The 18,390-nt window shown below is 44.9% G+C and overlaps 1 protein-coding gene across 4 annotated transcripts in view; it reads right to left on the bottom strand.

The window, feature by feature from the left end:
• Positions 1–18,390, bottom strand: part of MAPKBP1 (mitogen-activated protein kinase binding protein 1) — a 129,197-nt gene that overhangs the window by 71,706 nt on the left and 39,101 nt on the right. For all 4 annotated transcript variants that reach the window (XM_039534381.1, XM_039534380.1, XM_039534382.1 and 1 more), the window contains one exon: positions 16,113–16,204. In XM_039534381.1, the coding sequence (XP_039390315.1) occupies positions 16,113–16,204 (92 nt within the window). The remainder of the gene's footprint in view (positions 1–16,112; positions 16,205–18,390) is intronic.

Raw genomic sequence — 18,390 nt, 5'->3', positions numbered from 1 at the left:
AAACAGCTGTGCTTGTTCTTTCACTGCCATCCATTTGTACAGATACTCAAAGCAAAGCAAAACAATACAGGTTGTTAGTGGGGGTTGGCAGGAGGATGGTATATAGTACCTTCCATTTAGTTCATTCATTCACTAATTGGGTCAAAGCCTCAGGTAATAATTTGTGTTAAAAGTAATATAACTTCTCACCAAATTTTCTTAATCAGTTTCAATCACTGGAAGTAGATGTGAGTGGACAGTCTCTATTCCTATTTACTTAATGACAAATTTGGGGGGGGGAGAGAAATACAATAAGAGCTTAGGAATGACCCACGTGATAATTTAAAAAAGACTACAATAAAAGCTGTGCAAATTCTGACATTGTGATTGGCATAATATACAAGACCACATGCTGTGTGAACTAGGATATTTACCCAGCTGGTCAAATGGAAACAATATCAAATGTTCATGGGGGAGCAAGTAGCAATCTCTATATTTGGGTTGCCTGTCACTTTCCACTATAGAAGATTCTTGTGACTTCTGTTTATTTTAACGGGGTAGCCGTGTTAGTCTGTATCAGTAAATACAATGAGGAGTCCTCGTGGCACCTTAGAGACTAACAAATTTATTTGGGCATAAGCTTTCGTAGACTATAACCCACTTCATCAGATGCATGGAGTTGAAAATACAGTAAGCAGGTATAAATATACAGCACATGAAAAGATGGGAGTTGCCTTACCAAGTGTGGTGGTCAGTGCTAACAAGGCCAATTAAATTAGGGTGGATGTGGCCCATTCCCAACAGTGGACAAGAAGATGTGAGTATCAACAGAGGGAAAATTATTTTTTGTAGTGAACTAGCCACTTCGTAGTTAACCACATTTGCTCCAATCCCTCAGACAGAGACAAAACACCTACAGGATCTCTATCAAGCATTCTTAAAACCACAATACCCACCTGGGGAAGTGAAGAAACAGACTGACAGAGCCAGAAGGGTACCCAGAAGTCACCTACTACAGGACAGGCCCAACAAAGAAAGTAATAGAACGCCACTAGCCATCACCTACAGCCCCAACTAAAACCTCTTCAGCGCATCATCAACCTATCCTGAAGGACGATCCCTCACTCTCACAAACCTTGGGAAACAGGCCAGTCCTTGCTTACAGACAACCCCCCAACTGGAAGCAAATACTCACCTGCAACTACACACCACACAACAGAAACACTAACCCAGGAACCAACCCCTGCAACAAACCCCGTTGCCAACTCTGTCCGCATATCTATTCAAGGGACACCATCATAGGACCTAACCACATCAGCCACACCATTAGGGGCTCGTTCACCTGCACATCCACCTATGTGATATATGCCATCATGTGCCACCAATGCCCCTCTGCCATGTACATTAGTCAAATTGGCCAGTCTCTGTGCAAAAGAATAAATGCACACAAATCAGACATCAAGAATTGTAACATTCAAAAACCAGTCAGAGAACACTTCAATCTCCCTGGACACTCAATAACAGACTTAAAAGTCACCATTCTTCAACAAAAAATCCTTCAAAAACAGACTACAATGAGAAACTGCAGAGCTGGAATTAATTTGCAAACTTGACACCATCAAATTAGGCCTGAATAAAGACTGGGAGTGTCTGGGTCACTACAAAAAGTAATTTTCCCTCTGTTGATATTCAACCCTTCTTTTCAACTGTTGGGAATGGCCACATCCACCATGATTGAACTGGCCTCATTAGCAGTGACACCCCCACACCGCAAACTTGGTAAGACAACTCCCATCTTTTCATGTGCTGTATATTTATACCTGCCTACTGTATTTTCAACTCCATGCATCTTATGAAGTGGGTTATAGCCCACGAAAGCCTATGCACAAATAAATGTGTTAGTCTCTAAGGTGCCACAAGGACTCCTCGTTGTTTTTACTGTTTATTTTAGAAGCTCTAACTCCTCTGCTGTTTGCAATAGGTCTTTGAAATGTGGCAAGGGGAAAGCCCTCAGGCTTAAGAAGTGCCTTTGTCTTTGTCTCATGAAATTGAAAAAGCCCCATTTGCTTTCTCTCACTTGTGTTCCTCTGCCACATTTTGGCAGCAGGACAAAATTATAACTAAACACAAACATTCTAGAATCAGAGGGTAGCCATGTTAGTCTGTATCCACAAAAACAACATGGAGTCTAGTGGCACCTTAAAGACTAACAGATTTATTTGGGCATAAGCTTTTGTGGGTAAAAAAAACCTCACTTCTTCAGATGCAAGTGAGGTTTTTTACCCACGAAAGCTTATGTCCAAACAAACATTCTAGAGTGTCAGATTCACACCGCCAACCACTATACTGGGAATGTCTGGCCATTGCCAGAATAGCTGTAACAGGGAATAGGGGACAGAGGAAGCCAAACTGGACTCTTCCCAACTACCCTTCCAGACCCAATGTGTGGCCCACCCCCACCTCTGGCAGCACTACATTGGGCATGAGTTTCCCTCCCCAGCAGTGGTGGAAGTGACAGAGAGAGTGCACCAGACCAGGCTCCCTGCAATCACTACCCCCAGACCCAGAACATGTCACCAGCAACGCATCCCCCTCTGAGATAACAACCTTCTTCAGTTACCAGCTAACTAGTTAGTCCTGTTACTTGACCAGTTGTGCTGTGTTTCTGATATTAGGAATGGCAATATACAAAAACCTGTAGGAGAACACTTCAACCTCCCTGGACACACAATAGCAGATTTAAAGGTAGCCATCCTGCAGCAAAAAAGCTTCAGGACCAGACTTCAAAGAGAAACTGCTGAGCTCCAGTTCATCTGCAAATTTGACACCATCACCTCAGGATTAAACAAAGACTGTGAATGGCTTGCCAACTACAAAAGCAGTTTCTCCTCCCTTGGTTTTCACACCTCAACTGCTGGAACAGGGCCTCATCCTCCCTGACTGAGCTAACCTCGTTATCTCTAGCCTGCTTCTTGCTTGCATATTTTTTTATATGCAAAAAACGTCTGTCTATAAGATGCCACAGGACTCTTTGCTGCTTTTACAGATCCAGACTAACACGGCTACCCCTCTGATATTGTGGTTCTGAAGGTTCAATGATGCATGATGTGGCACGGAGGAGTTTATTACAATTACATGCTTTTACTTTTTTACTTTAAAAAGAACCAGGAAATTACATACAAAACGCCCTATATTTAAAAAATATTGTTTAGGGTGCAAAGTCAAGCACTCAGGAAATGCAGAATTCAAGTTGCCTGTACAACCTTGATTTGGCCTCCTGGTGCGTATACATTCTGAGACAGTCTTTACAGGATCACATACTATTTTTTCCACAAGACCCCTACCTCCTTCAGCGCATAGGATGGATACATTAGGAGGGCAAACAAAGATTGTACCTGAAACTGTAACTCTGGCATTTCCTAACTTTTGACTGCATCCTGAATAGTTTTTATCCATAGTTTCAATGAAAGCGATAGGAATTAGCTGAACTGAAAGAAGAGAAAGGCACTTAAGTGTAATGTGCCCTCAGATACCATGAGCAACGTAGTTATACTGAAGTGTGTAGTGTGAACATGGCCTCCTTGGCAGTGTGATATTGTTGCCTACTATGCAGAGGACACTCCAAGTTGTTGCGTCTAGATGTGGGAATGTCTATGCTTTCCCAGTGCCTAACAGAGATGAGGAGGAGGATGGAAGTGAACCTGCAAAGGCTCACTCCAGGTACGACAGAAGTGAGGCAGAGGAAGCGTTTGGTTTTTTAAAAAGAATGCTGGCACAACATGCCTTCTACTCGGAGTGTCGGGGGGGAGGGCCATTCAAGCGTGCCACACACCATGCAGTTTCGGGGAAGGAGCCACATTAGAACTATTGCTTCTGCTGGATTCTCAGACAGTAACCGTGGGACGTAGTGACTTTTTTCATCTATGTTTGGCCTGAGGCTGCAATAGTCCCTCTTTGATGAAGGCCTCACAACAGTGATCCACGCCTTTATAACCTCAGGCTGGATTACTGCATTGCTACCTTTGAAAAGTATCCAGAAGCTCCAGGTAGCACAGAATACAACAGTTTGTCAAGTGGGGTGGGGCACCGGGAGTTCCAAATACCAGTGATCTAAACTCTGCCCTGACTAGCTTTTCACTTCTGTATGCAGTTCCAGGCGTAAAGCCCTACATGCTCTGAAACCCACTCACCCACGAGATTCACCTCTGTCCCACCATAGCAGTCACGTTCCACGCCATTGCCCGTACTCGTTCTTCCTCGGGTAAATGTCTCCATACAGCCAGTGGCAGCGAATTCTCAGTGAAGAGCTCATGCCCCTAGAACATGCTCCCTCCAGCAGCGTGACAGCACCCAGGTTCAAGAAGCTTCAGTGTACAGTGCAAAGAACAACCTCTTTGGTCAAGCTCTGACTGTCTGTTTAGTTTACTAAGTGGTTTGATCCCCCCCGCCCCCGCCCCGTTTTCTGTTGTGTGGTAGGGGGGTTGTTCTGGCCTTTAAATTGTAAAGATGATACCCCATTCTTTTGTAATTTAGTGTTTATCAATTTAAGGCACCCAGGTGCTTGGCTTAACTACACATTTTTTAAATAAAGCAGCCCTCCAGAAGTGAAAAAGGGACACCCAACAATAGGAGATTGATGGAAAAATAGAATCTGATTTTAAAGACTGGAATCCATTCTCCTACTGGCAGGCAAAGTGATGAGTTCTTCCAGCAGCATTAAGTGGTGAATCCCATTGCTTCTTTCACATCTGCGCTTCTTAAACTCCGCACTGAATGAGACAACAGTTGAAGTGGACCAATTCACAGTGGGTCAGCAAAGCAGTACTTCTTTCTGGAGGGCTGCCTTACGGTGATACAGAATCTAAGTTTCAATTTTAAAAATAAAATGAGTGTAGTAACTCAGGCTGTGAAATGCTAAAAATAGGAACGAAGCACAAACCCACGCAGGAACATCTGCCCGCATCTGCAAACAGGCTGAAACAATAGCTTAGAGAAGTGTGAAACTGTCCCTGGTTGGTTCAAGGGGGTCTAAGGAGACAACCACTCACTGCTAGCATGCCTCCTTGTGTCTAGGTCAGGGAAGGCAGCTCTCACTCTGTCAGGTGCCCCCTTACTCCTTCCTCACTCTACAATAACCTTTCTTCTGGCCAGAGGATCAAGTGACCAGATCACCATCTAGTCCACAACGTTAATCAAGACAACTGTCCAAATGCCATCTCCAGGTGGTTTTTAGCTCCAGCTTGGGCTCTGTGCCATTATCCCCAGGGCTGGCAAGGGAACCCAGGGCCCCCACTACACCAAGTTCCAGCCTAGGCATCCTATAACCAGCAACCCAAGTCCTCAGTCCCTGTTGCTATTTCCCTGGGGTCCTTATCTTCTCTTTCCTGCTTCTGGGTTCACCACTGGATCTTAGTCTACTCCCCTTGGCTACTTTGCCCCTCCTACTCTTACCAAACTCCTCGCTCCAGGACAGGATCTAGGGCTTACACTCCCCCTGGACTCGTCCCTAATGGCCTCCCTCATCCCAGGGACTGCCTGCAGTCACTTCCCCTGTAACCTCTTTCTGCTCTCAGCTTCTTGGCTTTATAATACTGGCCCAGCCCTTCCCAAGCTGGGCTTCACTCTCAGTTACCCCTGGTTCTCCTTCTCTCAGGTGATGCCAAGTGACCTAATTGGCCTCTCAGACCCTCATTAATCCTAACAAGGCTGGTGTGGGGTGCACACCCCATCACAAGGTCACTATTCAGAAGTCTAATGATGGCAATTTAAAAATGTCAAGATTCTTAACTATTTCTCTGGAATGATAAGATTATAAAGATCCATTGTGAGTCAAGACCCCTTCTGGTATCCCAAGGAGGTCAAGCTTGGCTAGTGGGCAGAACTAGAGAGAGCACACCCCTGGGCAGAGTAGAGGACGGGAAAGCAGAACAAGGCAATTTACTGCGAGTTCCTTTTCCTTCAGCATGAATACACTCCCCTCTCTCCACTGTCTGTCTAAAATGGGTGGGGGAGGGGAACTGAGGAGGTGGAAAACAAATGTTCCAGCTTCATTCCAACAGATCTATTTTTCGGGGCGGGGGGGGGGGGGGGAGGCGTTTGGCCATTTTTCATAATATTCTTGGCCAGAATCAGACTATGAAACCTTGGGTTGTAGCTTCTTGGCACAGAAAAAAACAAACAAAAAGGTGAACCCCAAGCCCAGCTGCAGAAACGACTCCTTGTTTCAAACTGCGTTAGTCGTCTGAACAAAGGGGCCTCCTCATCTATTAGCCCAACCCCTCCATGGTGCCAGCTGAGTCTCCCCAGATGGTGTCTAAGAGCACAACATCCCAAAGCAGGGGATTATTTCACAGCAGACCAGAGTCCCTGCAGGTGGGTCTAACCTCTCCAGAGAAGTCAATCCTCTTCAAGGGAAGAGGATGAAGCCTGTCTCTACTGCGATTGGCGTTCCCTTGAATATCGGAAGGCGGGGTTGTTGCCATCTTGGAATGCATTCCTACTCAGGTCTTTACAGGCCTCCATGTTCTGCTCAGAAAGGAATCTTAAAACCTAAGGCCAAGTACTGCCTGCCTCAGGAGCTTGGACACAGAACAACTGGAGATGTCAGCCCCTGAAGAACTGCTGGCAGCACACAGGCTACATTATCAGGAGGGCAGCCCCAGTTCTGTTTGAGACTTTGAGCCCAATTCTCCCTTGCCGTGCACTTTGTGCCGTCATTTCCACCAGTGTAAAATGCTCCCACATCAGAATGGTGGCATTCTGCACATGTGTAAATGACTACACAAGGTGCAGGGCCAGAGAGAATCAGGCCCCTTGTTTGTGCCTAAGGTATTTCTAAGGCTCCTCTCAGAGTGTTGTCTAAGGTCAGCAATGAAGCACTGTTGAAGGAAGCTATCCGCAAGGTGGACAGGAAGGATGGTCACCTCATAGTTTGGGGTTTAAATGATCTGTTTCCAGACTATGCTTCCAAACTGGGGAGAAGATACAACAAAATGTTGGGATATCAGAAATAGCTACGGGTTATGACACATGCCCCAGTGTGTCTGGCCTTATTGCTAGCTGATTTGGGTGAACGGGGGCATATATTCAGAAATACAGAAATGCCTCAAGTCTGATCTTCCCGGAGCACCCCTCGAGAGAGAGGGTAAGGACAGTTCAGTCTCCAAACCCATTTAAGCAGACAGGCCAAGGATTAACTGCTAATAAGTTTACCGATTAATGCCAACTGTGATGGCAGTGTGCATTGTGCACATTGGAAGCCACCAACTCTACTCAGACCCCTGTACAGCTATCATTACAAATCTGGACCAAATTTGAAGTCGGGGAATGAAGTCTCCCTAGCCAATCACCAATCAGTGATGGATCTGCCTTGTCTGCATTACATCTTGCTAGTGTTCTACTGTCACTCCATCCATTTCCTCTCCAAAAAATCCCTGTACTGGCAATGCCAGAGAGTCCCCATCAAGGTTATGCAATAGTTACCTTTGATTTGGTTAAAAGGCATTTTTTCCTTTATGACTGATTCTCTACTATGTGTTGCTTGTTGTACAATTATCTATATATCAGGGAAAATCATGGTTAAACTATTCCAAGGGTTTCCAGATGGGGATCACTGGGAACTGCTCAGCCTTACAGGAATTTGGGAGCAAACCAATAACCACTGCTGGAAAAAAAAAATACTTCACCCTTTCAGCTTCCAGTGGGATTTACCATTCAGTCATCTGAGACGACTCCACACGTGCTGAGCAGATTTCTGGCTGGAGAAACGCTGACTGTGGCTGATTCACTTACCCTCCCTCCCCTTAGCTGTGACACAGACTGCTGTCATCTTCCTGTTGGTTTATAGGCTGTCAGTCACCTCCCTGGATTAGTGGGAAGCAGAATTTGCATGGCCATGACCCAGGAGGGTTGTCCAAGTTCAGGAGGTTTGCACAGAGTAATCCATGCCAAGCAAGAAGGAGAGAGATTTTGCCCAGCTCACTCCTTGCACAGCCCGGTCTGGCATGTGAGTTTATCTAGCGAGAAAATCCTGCACCATCGGAGTCCAATGTGCCTGGAGCAGAAGTGACAAAATGAAATTTGACCCAGGAAGGCACATGGCATTCCACTGCTAACTATGGGACACCAGCTCCCACCTCTAAGGAGTAATTGTCATGCAATATAATTCTAAGGTGAAAAAGCTGAAACAAAAGAAGCTTTGCTCCTATTCAAACAGCTTTTGCCAAAAAGCAGCAGCAGAAAAGTCTTAATAATTTTCCTCTTATCTTAAATCTTTAATCACATGACACCCTCATTTATTCCTTCCCATCTGTGAACACAGAATCAGGGAAATGTAGGTCTAGAATGGACCTCGAGACCCTCTGCACAGAGGCAGGACCAAGTAAACCTAGACCATCCCTGTGAGGTGTTTGTCTAATCTGTTCTGAAAAACCTCCAATGATGGGATTCCACAACCTCCCACGGTAACCTGTTCCCGTGCTTAACTATCCTTATAGTTAGAAAGTGTTTCTTAACATCCAATTTAAATCTTCCTTGTTGCAGATTAAGCCCATTGTTTCTTGTCCTACTTTCAGTGGACATGGAGAATAGCTGATCACCATCCTCTTTGTGATAGCCCTTAACATATTTGAAGACTTATCAGATTCCCCCACTCAGTCTTCTTTTCTTGAGACTAAATATGCCCACATTTTTTTTTAACCTTTCCTCTTAGGTCAGGTTTTCTAAATCTTGGAACATTTCTGTTGTTCTTCCCTGGACTTTCTCCAGTTTGCCCACATCTTTTTCCCCAAAGTGTGGTACTCAAAACCGGATATAGTACTTCAGCTGAGGCCTCACCAATGCCGACCAGAGCAGGACAATTAACTCCCATGTCAAACATAAAACACTTCTGTTAATTGCAATTGCACCACATTGCTGCTCATATTCAATTTGTGATCCACTATAATCCCTGGATCCTTTTCACCAATTGACTGCCTACCCAGTTATTCTCCAATTTGTAGTTGTGCATTTGATTTTTCCTTCTTAAGTGTAGTATTTTGTATGTGTCTTTATTGAATTTCATTTTGTTGATTTCAGACCAATTCTGCAATTTATCAAGTTCATTTTGAATTCGAATCCTGTCCTCCAAAGTGATTGCAACTCCTCTCAGCTTGGTGTCATCCGCAAGTTTTATAAGCATACTCTCCACTCCATTATCCAAGTCGTTAAGGAAAATATTGACTAGTGTTGGACCCAGCACAGACCTATGCAGGACCGAGCTAGACAAGTCCTCCCAGTTCGACAAGGAACCATTGATAAACTACTCTGAGCATCGTTTTTCAACCAGTTGCGCACCCACCTCATAGTAATTTCATCTAGACCACATAACCCTAGTTTGCTTATGAGATTGTCATGTGGGACGGTGTCAAAAGCCTTACTAAAAATAATGTATCATGTCTACTGCTTCCCCACTATCCCTAGGCCAGTAACTCTGTCAAAGAAGGAAATTAGATTGGTCTGGCATGATTTGTTCTTGACAAATCCATATTAGCTATTCCTTATAAATCTATTGTCCTCTAGGAGCTTACAAACTGATTGACTGATAATTTGTTCCAGTATCTTCCAGAAATTTAAGTTAGTCTTCCCCTTTCCTGCTCAAGTGAACCCTCTCTCTCCCCAGCAGGCCTCCTTCCTGGAATAGCATCCCATGATGGAGGAAACCAGAGCTTTCCTGTCAATGCCATCTGTGCAGCCATGCATTCATCTCCAGGATGTGTCTGTCGCTGCTTGTGCCCCTTCCCTCAGTTGAGAGGATGGACGAGACCACCACCTACACCTCTGATGCCTTCAGCCTTCCTCCCAGAGCCCTGCAGTCACTACCGATATGCTCAGGGTCATACCTGGCAGTGTCATTAATGCCCATGTGGATGAGACACATGGGGTAGTGGACAAAGAGACAAATGAGCCTCGACAATATTTCTGAAATGCCTTGGATGTGGGTTCCAGTCAGGTAACACACCTCCCAGGACATCAGGTTAGGTCAGCAGATGAATGTCTCCGTCCTCCTCAGAGGGAGCCCTGACCACCACCACCATCACCCTATGTCTCCTTCTTTTGGGTGTGCTGGCTGTGAGTCTCCCAGCCTTGCAGGCAGGTGCCTCCTCTTCCTCAGCCATTGAGGTCTGCTCCTCACCTCTTGTTGCTAGTACAACATACTGGTTCTTGACCTTGATGGACAGGGGACCTGGGAGGGCGTGTGAATCATTGTCTAGTGACCACCTCAGGCAGCAACCAGTCTCCTGCCCACAGAGCAGCCAGTTCTGCTTCCTCCTGGTGCTGCCATAGTCTGTTAGCATCTTCCATCCCGGACATCTTCATGTGCGTCCTGTCAATTAAGTCCTCACACTCCCAGATGCTACGCCAAAGAGCCACCTCCTCCTGCAGCTCTCTTACCTGCTTCCTGAGGGATTCCACCTATGGCACCTCCCACACCAGGTGGCTACACCTACCTGGCTTTCTTCAGCAGAGACATGCAGGCCACATTCCCAGCAAGTCAAGACCAGGTAGAAGCCTCCAGGGGCAGGATCCCTGTTTGGCCAGGGTCCCACCGGTGCAGGCAGAGGAAGAACAAGCAGTGCTGTTGGCAACGTTTCATTTCTCTCCCACTACACGTTCATCCTTGCAGAGTATCTATAAGCTAAAACCCTATCTCCCTACTTTTCTCTGCTGGCAAACTCCATTAGTCTCCCTGCTGCTCCCGCCACTGGGCGCCGAGGAACCTGGGTAATTCAGCATCTGCACAGCTTCCAAATGAGGTTTCTGAATTATAAGAACATAAGAATGGCTGTACCAGGTCAGACCAAAGGTCCATCTAGCCCAGTATCTGTCTACCGACAGTGGCCAATGCCAGGTGCCCCAGAGGGAGTGAACCTAACAGGCAATGATCAAGTGATCTCTCTCCTGCCATCCATCTCCATCCTCTGACGAACACAGGCTAGGGACACCATTCTTACCCATCCTAGCTAATAGCCATTTATGGACTTAGCCACCATGAATTTATCCAGTCCCCTTTTAAACATTGTTATAGTCCTAGCCTTCACAACCTCCTCAGGTAAGGAGTTCCACAAGTTGATTGTGCGCTGCGTGAAGAAGAACTTCCTTTTATTTGTTTTAAACCTGCTGCCTATTAATTTCATTTGGTGACCCCTAGTTCTTGTATTATGGGAATAAGTAAATAACTTTTCCTTATCCACTTTCTCAACATCACTCATGATTTTATATACCTCTATCATATCCCCCCTTAGTCTCTTTTCCAAGCTGAAGAGTCCTAGCCTCTTTAATCTTTCCTCGTATGGGACCCTCTCTAAACCCCTAATCATTTTTGTTGCCCTTTTCTGAATCATTTGTTTATTGAATTTAGTCCATGTGCATCTCACAAACCAAGGGTCTATGTCCGCATTAGTTAAGACAGATTCTGTGAAAGCTCCCAGGGTAATTCATTCAATACATCTTGATAGTAATTCACTGTTCCAGTCCTGCATCTTTTCTTGAACAGAAGCTGCCAAGCATACAGAGCTACCTTGTTTGTTGTGGTGGCTGTTTTTTTTACTCTTCTGGGTCAGGAGGATGGTAGATGTGAGAACATGTCCAAGTTGAGACCCGCTAACTCATTACACTTGTTACTCAATACAGCTTTGAATTCAGCTTCCCCAAAGAGACAGTGTAACGTGTTAACCCATGTGCCACTCACCTCTGTCACAGCAGCAGCCAGTTGGTAATAGGAGCTAATAGGAAAGATTAGATCATAGCAGTGCTTCTTACTTACCAGAGGACAGCGTTTAAAAGCCACCGTGATTTGAACAGCACAGCACTTTACTAACCTCTGCCACAAGCTACCCTGGGCAAAACACAGGCCTACCAGAGTGCTGTGCACGCTCCCTGGCAGCGTGGCTGCTCCCTGGAGCAGGTAACTGAGTTGTCTCAATGGAGCAGAGGTTCATGACTGACTGAGCCAAGAAGAGGGGTCAAAAGTGGATTTTTAAAAAGGAGCAGTAAAGCGAGTCACTCAGTCACACTGCCCTACAAGTGTTTGAAAACAAACACCAACAAGCTGACTCAAGTCATCGGAGCATCTGGCTTGGAATTCAAACGGACAGATATATTTTCCCCCTTTCAAAACATTTTTTTTTTTACACTAGCAATTAGTAATCTCAGAGGATTTTCTTAGCTTTGTTTCCCTTCTTGTTTCCAGGAGACAGAACCACAGCAAGCTACTGCGAAAAGAGAAGCCAGAATGAAAAAGGGCAGAGGAAACTGACAAACCAAAAGGGGGACCAAAAAAAAGGGTCTTGCCTGCCAAAAAAAAAAAAAATATATCCAACAAGTTTTCCCCTTTAAGATGACAGTGCCACTCGCCGCACGACAAACCACGCACACATTGGTCAAGTCAAACTAGTCCAGGCTTATTTCAGTCACACTCTTGTCAGCACAAGAACAGGAAGACAAGGGCGGCAGATGAGAGACCTTCCAAGAAACAAGATAAGTGCATCCTCCATCTTATATTCATGCCTCTCCAAGCCAGACCATTACCAAAGGGCTGTCCTAGAATATCTGCCACCTTCAGTGCATTTAGCTCCTACACACAGGCGGCCTCTGGAATGGAGTGAAAACATCCCACCTAACAAGAGCCAGACCAGAAAGAAATCAAACATCAGCACTAGGGGCTAGAAGGCTCAGTGGTGAGTTAAGGAGGCTCAGTAGGGTCTGGGATGGGTTAAGGCAAAAGGTCAAGGATTCAGATTCCACAGTGAGAAGGACCCTCAGGCAGGCAAAGGAAGGGGAGCAAATGGCAGGGCAGAACACAACTGACCGATGCAGCAGACCTGGTGGGGCGGGTTGGGCTTCCTCTTTCAGGAGGAAGGTCAAGGATTCAGCAGCCCGTTCTGGTCAGAATTGGAATAAGTGTGGTGCTTCCATTGTGTTCCCTAGTGAAAGCACCAAGCTGCTACAGAATTGGTCCCTTCGGGTAGGCCACACTGGAAGAGCAGGGGATTTGCATCTCAGGCCTGGGATACATCAGCACATTTGTATAGTGTTGAGTACACCACTGGAATATCTGGAGTGCAGGTGAGTGCATACTGGAGGTGCAAACCAGCTGCCTTATGTATGGCTCTAGCTAGTGAACTCAATGTCAATTTAAAAAGCAATAACATGTGGCAAATTCAAAAACAAACAAAAATAAGATCAAGATAGTGATGCCAGGCTCTCTGCAAATCGCCCAGAAGGGAGAAATCCACTGGAAATGAGAATGGAAAGTAGTAACAAAACAAACTAAACTCGCAGTCCAATTAGGTCTGCAGACTAGCCCTCTTGTGTGTTTTGAACCTGAAACAAGCACTAGGGCAAACTAAGCACAAAAGATTGTCTTGACAGCCCCAAATCACATCAGCATCACAAAACAGCCAAGCCATGGCATACAAACAGCGATGCAAATCAACCATTCACATTGCTAAACACACAGCTGGCATAGGCCAGGCGTTTCTTGCTAAGGACCTATGGTGTTACCATAGTAAGAACAAGGAGTCCCATGCAAAGGTCTAAAGAACTGAATAACCTTTTAATTACCCAGAATAATCCCCACGTGTCCTTACATGTCTGATAGCACTGAGTAGGCTGATTCTTGGCATGCATGAGCTTCTCACAGGAGAGCACTAGTAACAAAATCAGTTTATTTTAAGCTGGAGAAGAGCCAAAAAACCTAAGCTTGCTCTCTCTCTCTCTCTCTCTCTCTCATCTTCCCCTCTTCAAATGCCAATGTATCCAGTGTTAGAAAACATTAGAGGGAGATAATATATATTGGAATCGATTTGCCTGGGTTCTGTGGGTTTAAAGGTGAAGGACACAGATCTGTACTTGGATGTAGATCGCAAACTGCAGTCACTTTAAACAAAAGCATTTTTTTAAATGAAGTAAAGAGACATCACAAGAATTGAACAGGTTCCAGAGCAACCCCAGGACTTCTGCATCACAAGATGGCCTTCACACCATGAGAAGGCAGGCAATTTATGTTTACTCATCTGTGTTTGCCCTCAGGCCTGCCTCTCACGCCCAAGCGAAGCTCCTATGGAAGCTCTTTTGCCTTATTATTTATATAGCAGCATACATTTACAAGGCGTTTTACAACAGATAATAAGCGCTAAACACAGAATGGAATCCCAGTCCCCAAGGGCTCCCAGCCTTAAAGGGCATGAATGACAGTACGGCACAGAACAAATGGTGCAGTAGTGATCATCACAACCAGGAGGAGGCTTCAGTGGAACAGATGGATCTTATCTAGCAGAGACCGGTTCCCCAGCACACCTAGCTCTTGAAGGGCCCATACAATATATTTATAGTAGGAGTTCAGATTTTTATTTATCATACAAATTACACTTCTACTCACCCATACCCAAAACTTAAAAATGCACTTGCCAATGACACACAGGAAACTCTTGTGAGAAGGCAATAATAGGACAGAGCAAAATTTCGGGTCAGATACATTGCCTCCATCTATTACTTTAAGCAACAGTGACAGAGAGAGGACTCTTAAATTTCATTGACTTGCATCTTGCATGCTCCTACATGCCACCTACAACTGCTGTCCCAAGTTCCTCCTTCCAGCTCCACTCTGGGTCCCCTCATCTGACTTAGACCCTCTTCTCTCCACACAAATTGCTCTCACCAAAGTCTCCAATTGCAACTTTCTGGCTAAATCTCAGGCCTCATCTTCTTTGGTACTTCTGTTACATTTGACAATGTTCATCATGTCCTCCTTGAAATGTTTTCCTCACTTGGCTTTCATGACTCCATCCACATCAGGTTCTTTTTCTATTTCTGAGGCACAAGTTTCTAGATACTGCTATCTCAGCAAGCCAAACAGGCAGTTGCCTACCAAAGAAGGCTAGTTGGGCATGTCAGAGGTCATATACATCTTCACACAAAACACAACTAATCTGCAGCTAATGTAGAACTCTGGCAAATGGAGGTTAGCGGTATTAGAAATGTGTGGGATGGTTATCAAAATATGGGCTAAAATTTCAACGGAGACAGGGATTTGGTAACTAGTGCTTTGTCTTGATGGGTCACCTTTACAGCAGAGTAACCACTCCAATTAGAAAATACTAAGTATTCTATGTTCCCAGATCATAACATTCAGGGAAATCCTCTGCTGATTGTGTTTGCCATTGGTCTACTCCAGAGTACAGCCATTATAAAATAGATAAGATTGATATAACTAATGCTAGGAGTCAGAACGTAACCATCCCGATCCCTCAGTCTCAGTAACAATAACCGTATTCCATTTAAATTTACTGACCCTCTTGTGGCCAATAAGACAAGATAAAAGCTGCTTTATTGGGTAAATATTCATAAACAAAAAAGGCCAACCCAGTGCTCCGGGGGCAGTGTGCTTCCCAGGGGATCTGAGCTCAGTTTCTCAGGAGATATGATGATGTGAAGGCAGAATACACAATCCCTAGGTGCAGAGGAAGAAAATGTCTAATTATTCTTGAGCAACCTACTGTGACCAACCTTCAGAGCAGCATTTGTAGGCTCCTGAGAGACCTAACCTCCTTTTCAGGGTAATATTGTGGGGGTGGGGGGTGGTTAGGGAAAAAGGATGGGGGAGTGTATTCCAGAGGATGCCTGGACTGAAACTACCAGTGTAGTCAGACTGGATTTCTCTCTCCATGTCTGGGTGAAGAGCACAATGCCAGACATCACACAATACATGCAAGAGGGTTATTCCGTGCTACAATTGCCATCTCTTAGAGAGCATCACTATTAGGAACACAGAGTTGAACATCCATTGAGTTATGTGCACGTTCAGAACACCAGAGAATCTAATTAAAAACGCAAGGCATTCAACACTTAGCTGAAAGCACGAGGAGGAAGAGCTGAAAAGAATCTAATTAAAAGATGACAGCGAAAATGCAGTCCCTCTAACAAGCTATTAAACCAATGCTGTTGAGAGAAGTCATCCTCACATGTTAGGAGGCTACTTAGTGAAAATTAACAGCCTCTCCACCAAAGACCGTATCTGATACATCAATGTAAAGATACAGTATTTATCAGCTCGGGTTAAGCTGAGGCCTTTCATGAGGTGTGCAGTGACTCACCCTGCTGGATATGCGACAAGGCCGGTCCTGGGGTCGCAGGCTAATCCTCTGCCTCCCGACACAGTTATTCCTAACACTTTCTCCAAGGTCACCTAGTGCAAAAGGAAAACAGAAAGAGTCATGAGCGGCACTCACAGATGGGTCCACACATGGGTGCCAATGGATTACCTCATACTGGCATTCAGAAACATGGTTCCCAGAGGGCAATGAAGAGAACATCAAAAGTCGCTGAGGCAACATCCAGTGGAAGAGTACTGCCACTTTCAGGGATCCCAAGGGAGACCCGTAGCTAGCATAAATGGATTTTCAAATGCAAATATCCCACTCTATAAGTTGTTGCTTGAAATATCTGCTTTTTCCAGACAAGGAGATTGGGTTTGGAAAGGAAAGAAACAGCCGCTTGAAGGCTTTAAAAACCCACTAAGCCTTTGTCCTTTTGCAGAACCTCCTCTTTGAGGTTCTGAAGCATTCAGAGAGCTTTCCTTTACCTCCCCCTCCCCACCCGCCCCCTCCTCTAATCATTTGTACTGCGAATTCCCACTGGTACTAAAACAAAAGCTGGCAAAAGTCTCCAACCCAGGTGGTGCAGGCTCGAGAAGTTCCTGAGTAGACATTCAAACTCTGGGATTCACTTCACTGAGGTTCTGCTTTCACCTGAGGCACAAGGCGACTTGCCCACGGTCATAAGGGGATCATGCGGAACAGAACCCAAGATCCAACTAGCTCTCACTCCTGTGTTCTAACCGTTAGAAAAGTATTTCTCAACTTTCTCAGGGTGGCAACCCCTTATTTGAAATCAGAAATTCATATGACCCTCCCTTACATTTCTTACTCTTTTATAGAAGATGTATCCATGATGATAATATTATATAAGATAGAAGTTCTTTGACTTCAACTACTTCATTTGACATCACAAACTATGAAGGTTTTGACCACTCCAGAGTCAACCTGGACATTTGATTTTCTTTGCTATAGAATTGTAATAAAGTTTTCAATACCTCGCAACCTCCCACCCTCCCAACTGCCTTTGGTAACCCCCCTCCCTTGGGAGTCATGACCCTTCAGTTGAGAAACATGGCATATTAGATCTTAAAACTGGTTTCCTTTTTAGAAATCTTTTCAAAAGTGAATTTCATGCTTGTGAAGACAAAGTGACACAATGCTGAAGGCTGGGCCTTCTCAGTCAAGGGCCAGAGAGGACTCTAGAAAACGCTTCAGCTAAACTTAAGCCTGTGGTCCTCCCTGGTGTTCTCCTGACGGAGGCACAAAATTGTTCTCTTTCATTTACAGTTCATGCAGTATGGTTTTATTTATTGCATGTTATATGCATGTGTTTTCCCCCGCACCGCCATCCCTGCCAATTCTTGATTTTGTTGGGTCATGTTGTCTTCTGGTTTTGAGTAACATAGTTTGAGTTATATTTTGTTAAATATCCAGAAGCCTTCAGGCATGGGTGCCACGTAAGAAGTTATTATTGCAACGATTACTATGATCATCGATAGCTTCCCAGGAGATCGAGGTCTTGTGTTCATCCAGACAACAGGGTGCACAATAGACAGGTAGGGCAAGTTTTCCAGTGCCAATGTGCCCCAACACAGAACTCAAGGAATTACCTATATGGTGGAGATGTATGGCCTCTTTATCCTTGAGTTCTCTGCTCAGGTTGCTAGAGAGAGTGCCAATAGTAATGGTGGGTTTTGATATATAGCTACACCTTCCACAAGGAACTGGACTGAGACCCCATCACCTCATTTCACACAAGCCAGCAAAAGGCAGCAGTTCAATAACTCATGGCTTTCCCTGTATTCAAGCTGGTGACCTAGAGATGGAAGATTTCATATCCCATACATATCCCAATCCCTACAGTCATTCTATCTTCATTCTTGCAAAATGAGTCTCTTTGGAAATGTGGCTTTTACAAAACTGTAACTCAATATGGTTATTAAATAAGAGCAGACTATTAAAAATGCATCTATAAATCCACTAGCAAAGCAAGAAAATAGCTTAGCTCCAATTCCATTTTCCTTTGGGGGAAAAAAAAGGGCACTTGTGCTTTGTTCAGGTGTGTTACAGTGGCTTCAAAACACAACAAAATATTTTTAAAAAATTCTGTTTGGAAAGTAATTACACACACACACACACACACACAGCACTGAAGCCCAGATCCCCAGCTCTCTGCCCCTCCAACTAACAGGGGTTGAGATCCCTAAGTAGAGCATTCTCAGCCCCAGAGATGGTGAATGGAAAGCAATTTACATCTCTCTCAAGTGATCCCATC

The sequence above is a fragment of the Mauremys reevesii genome, linkage group 4, assembly GCF_016161935.1.
Source record: "Mauremys reevesii isolate NIE-2019 linkage group 4, ASM1616193v1, whole genome shotgun sequence".
Taxonomy (NCBI): Eukaryota; Metazoa; Chordata; order Testudines; family Geoemydidae; genus Mauremys; species Mauremys reevesii.
Note: the sequence above shows the minus strand (reverse complement) of the source record. Positions and strands in the feature narration are given on the sequence as shown.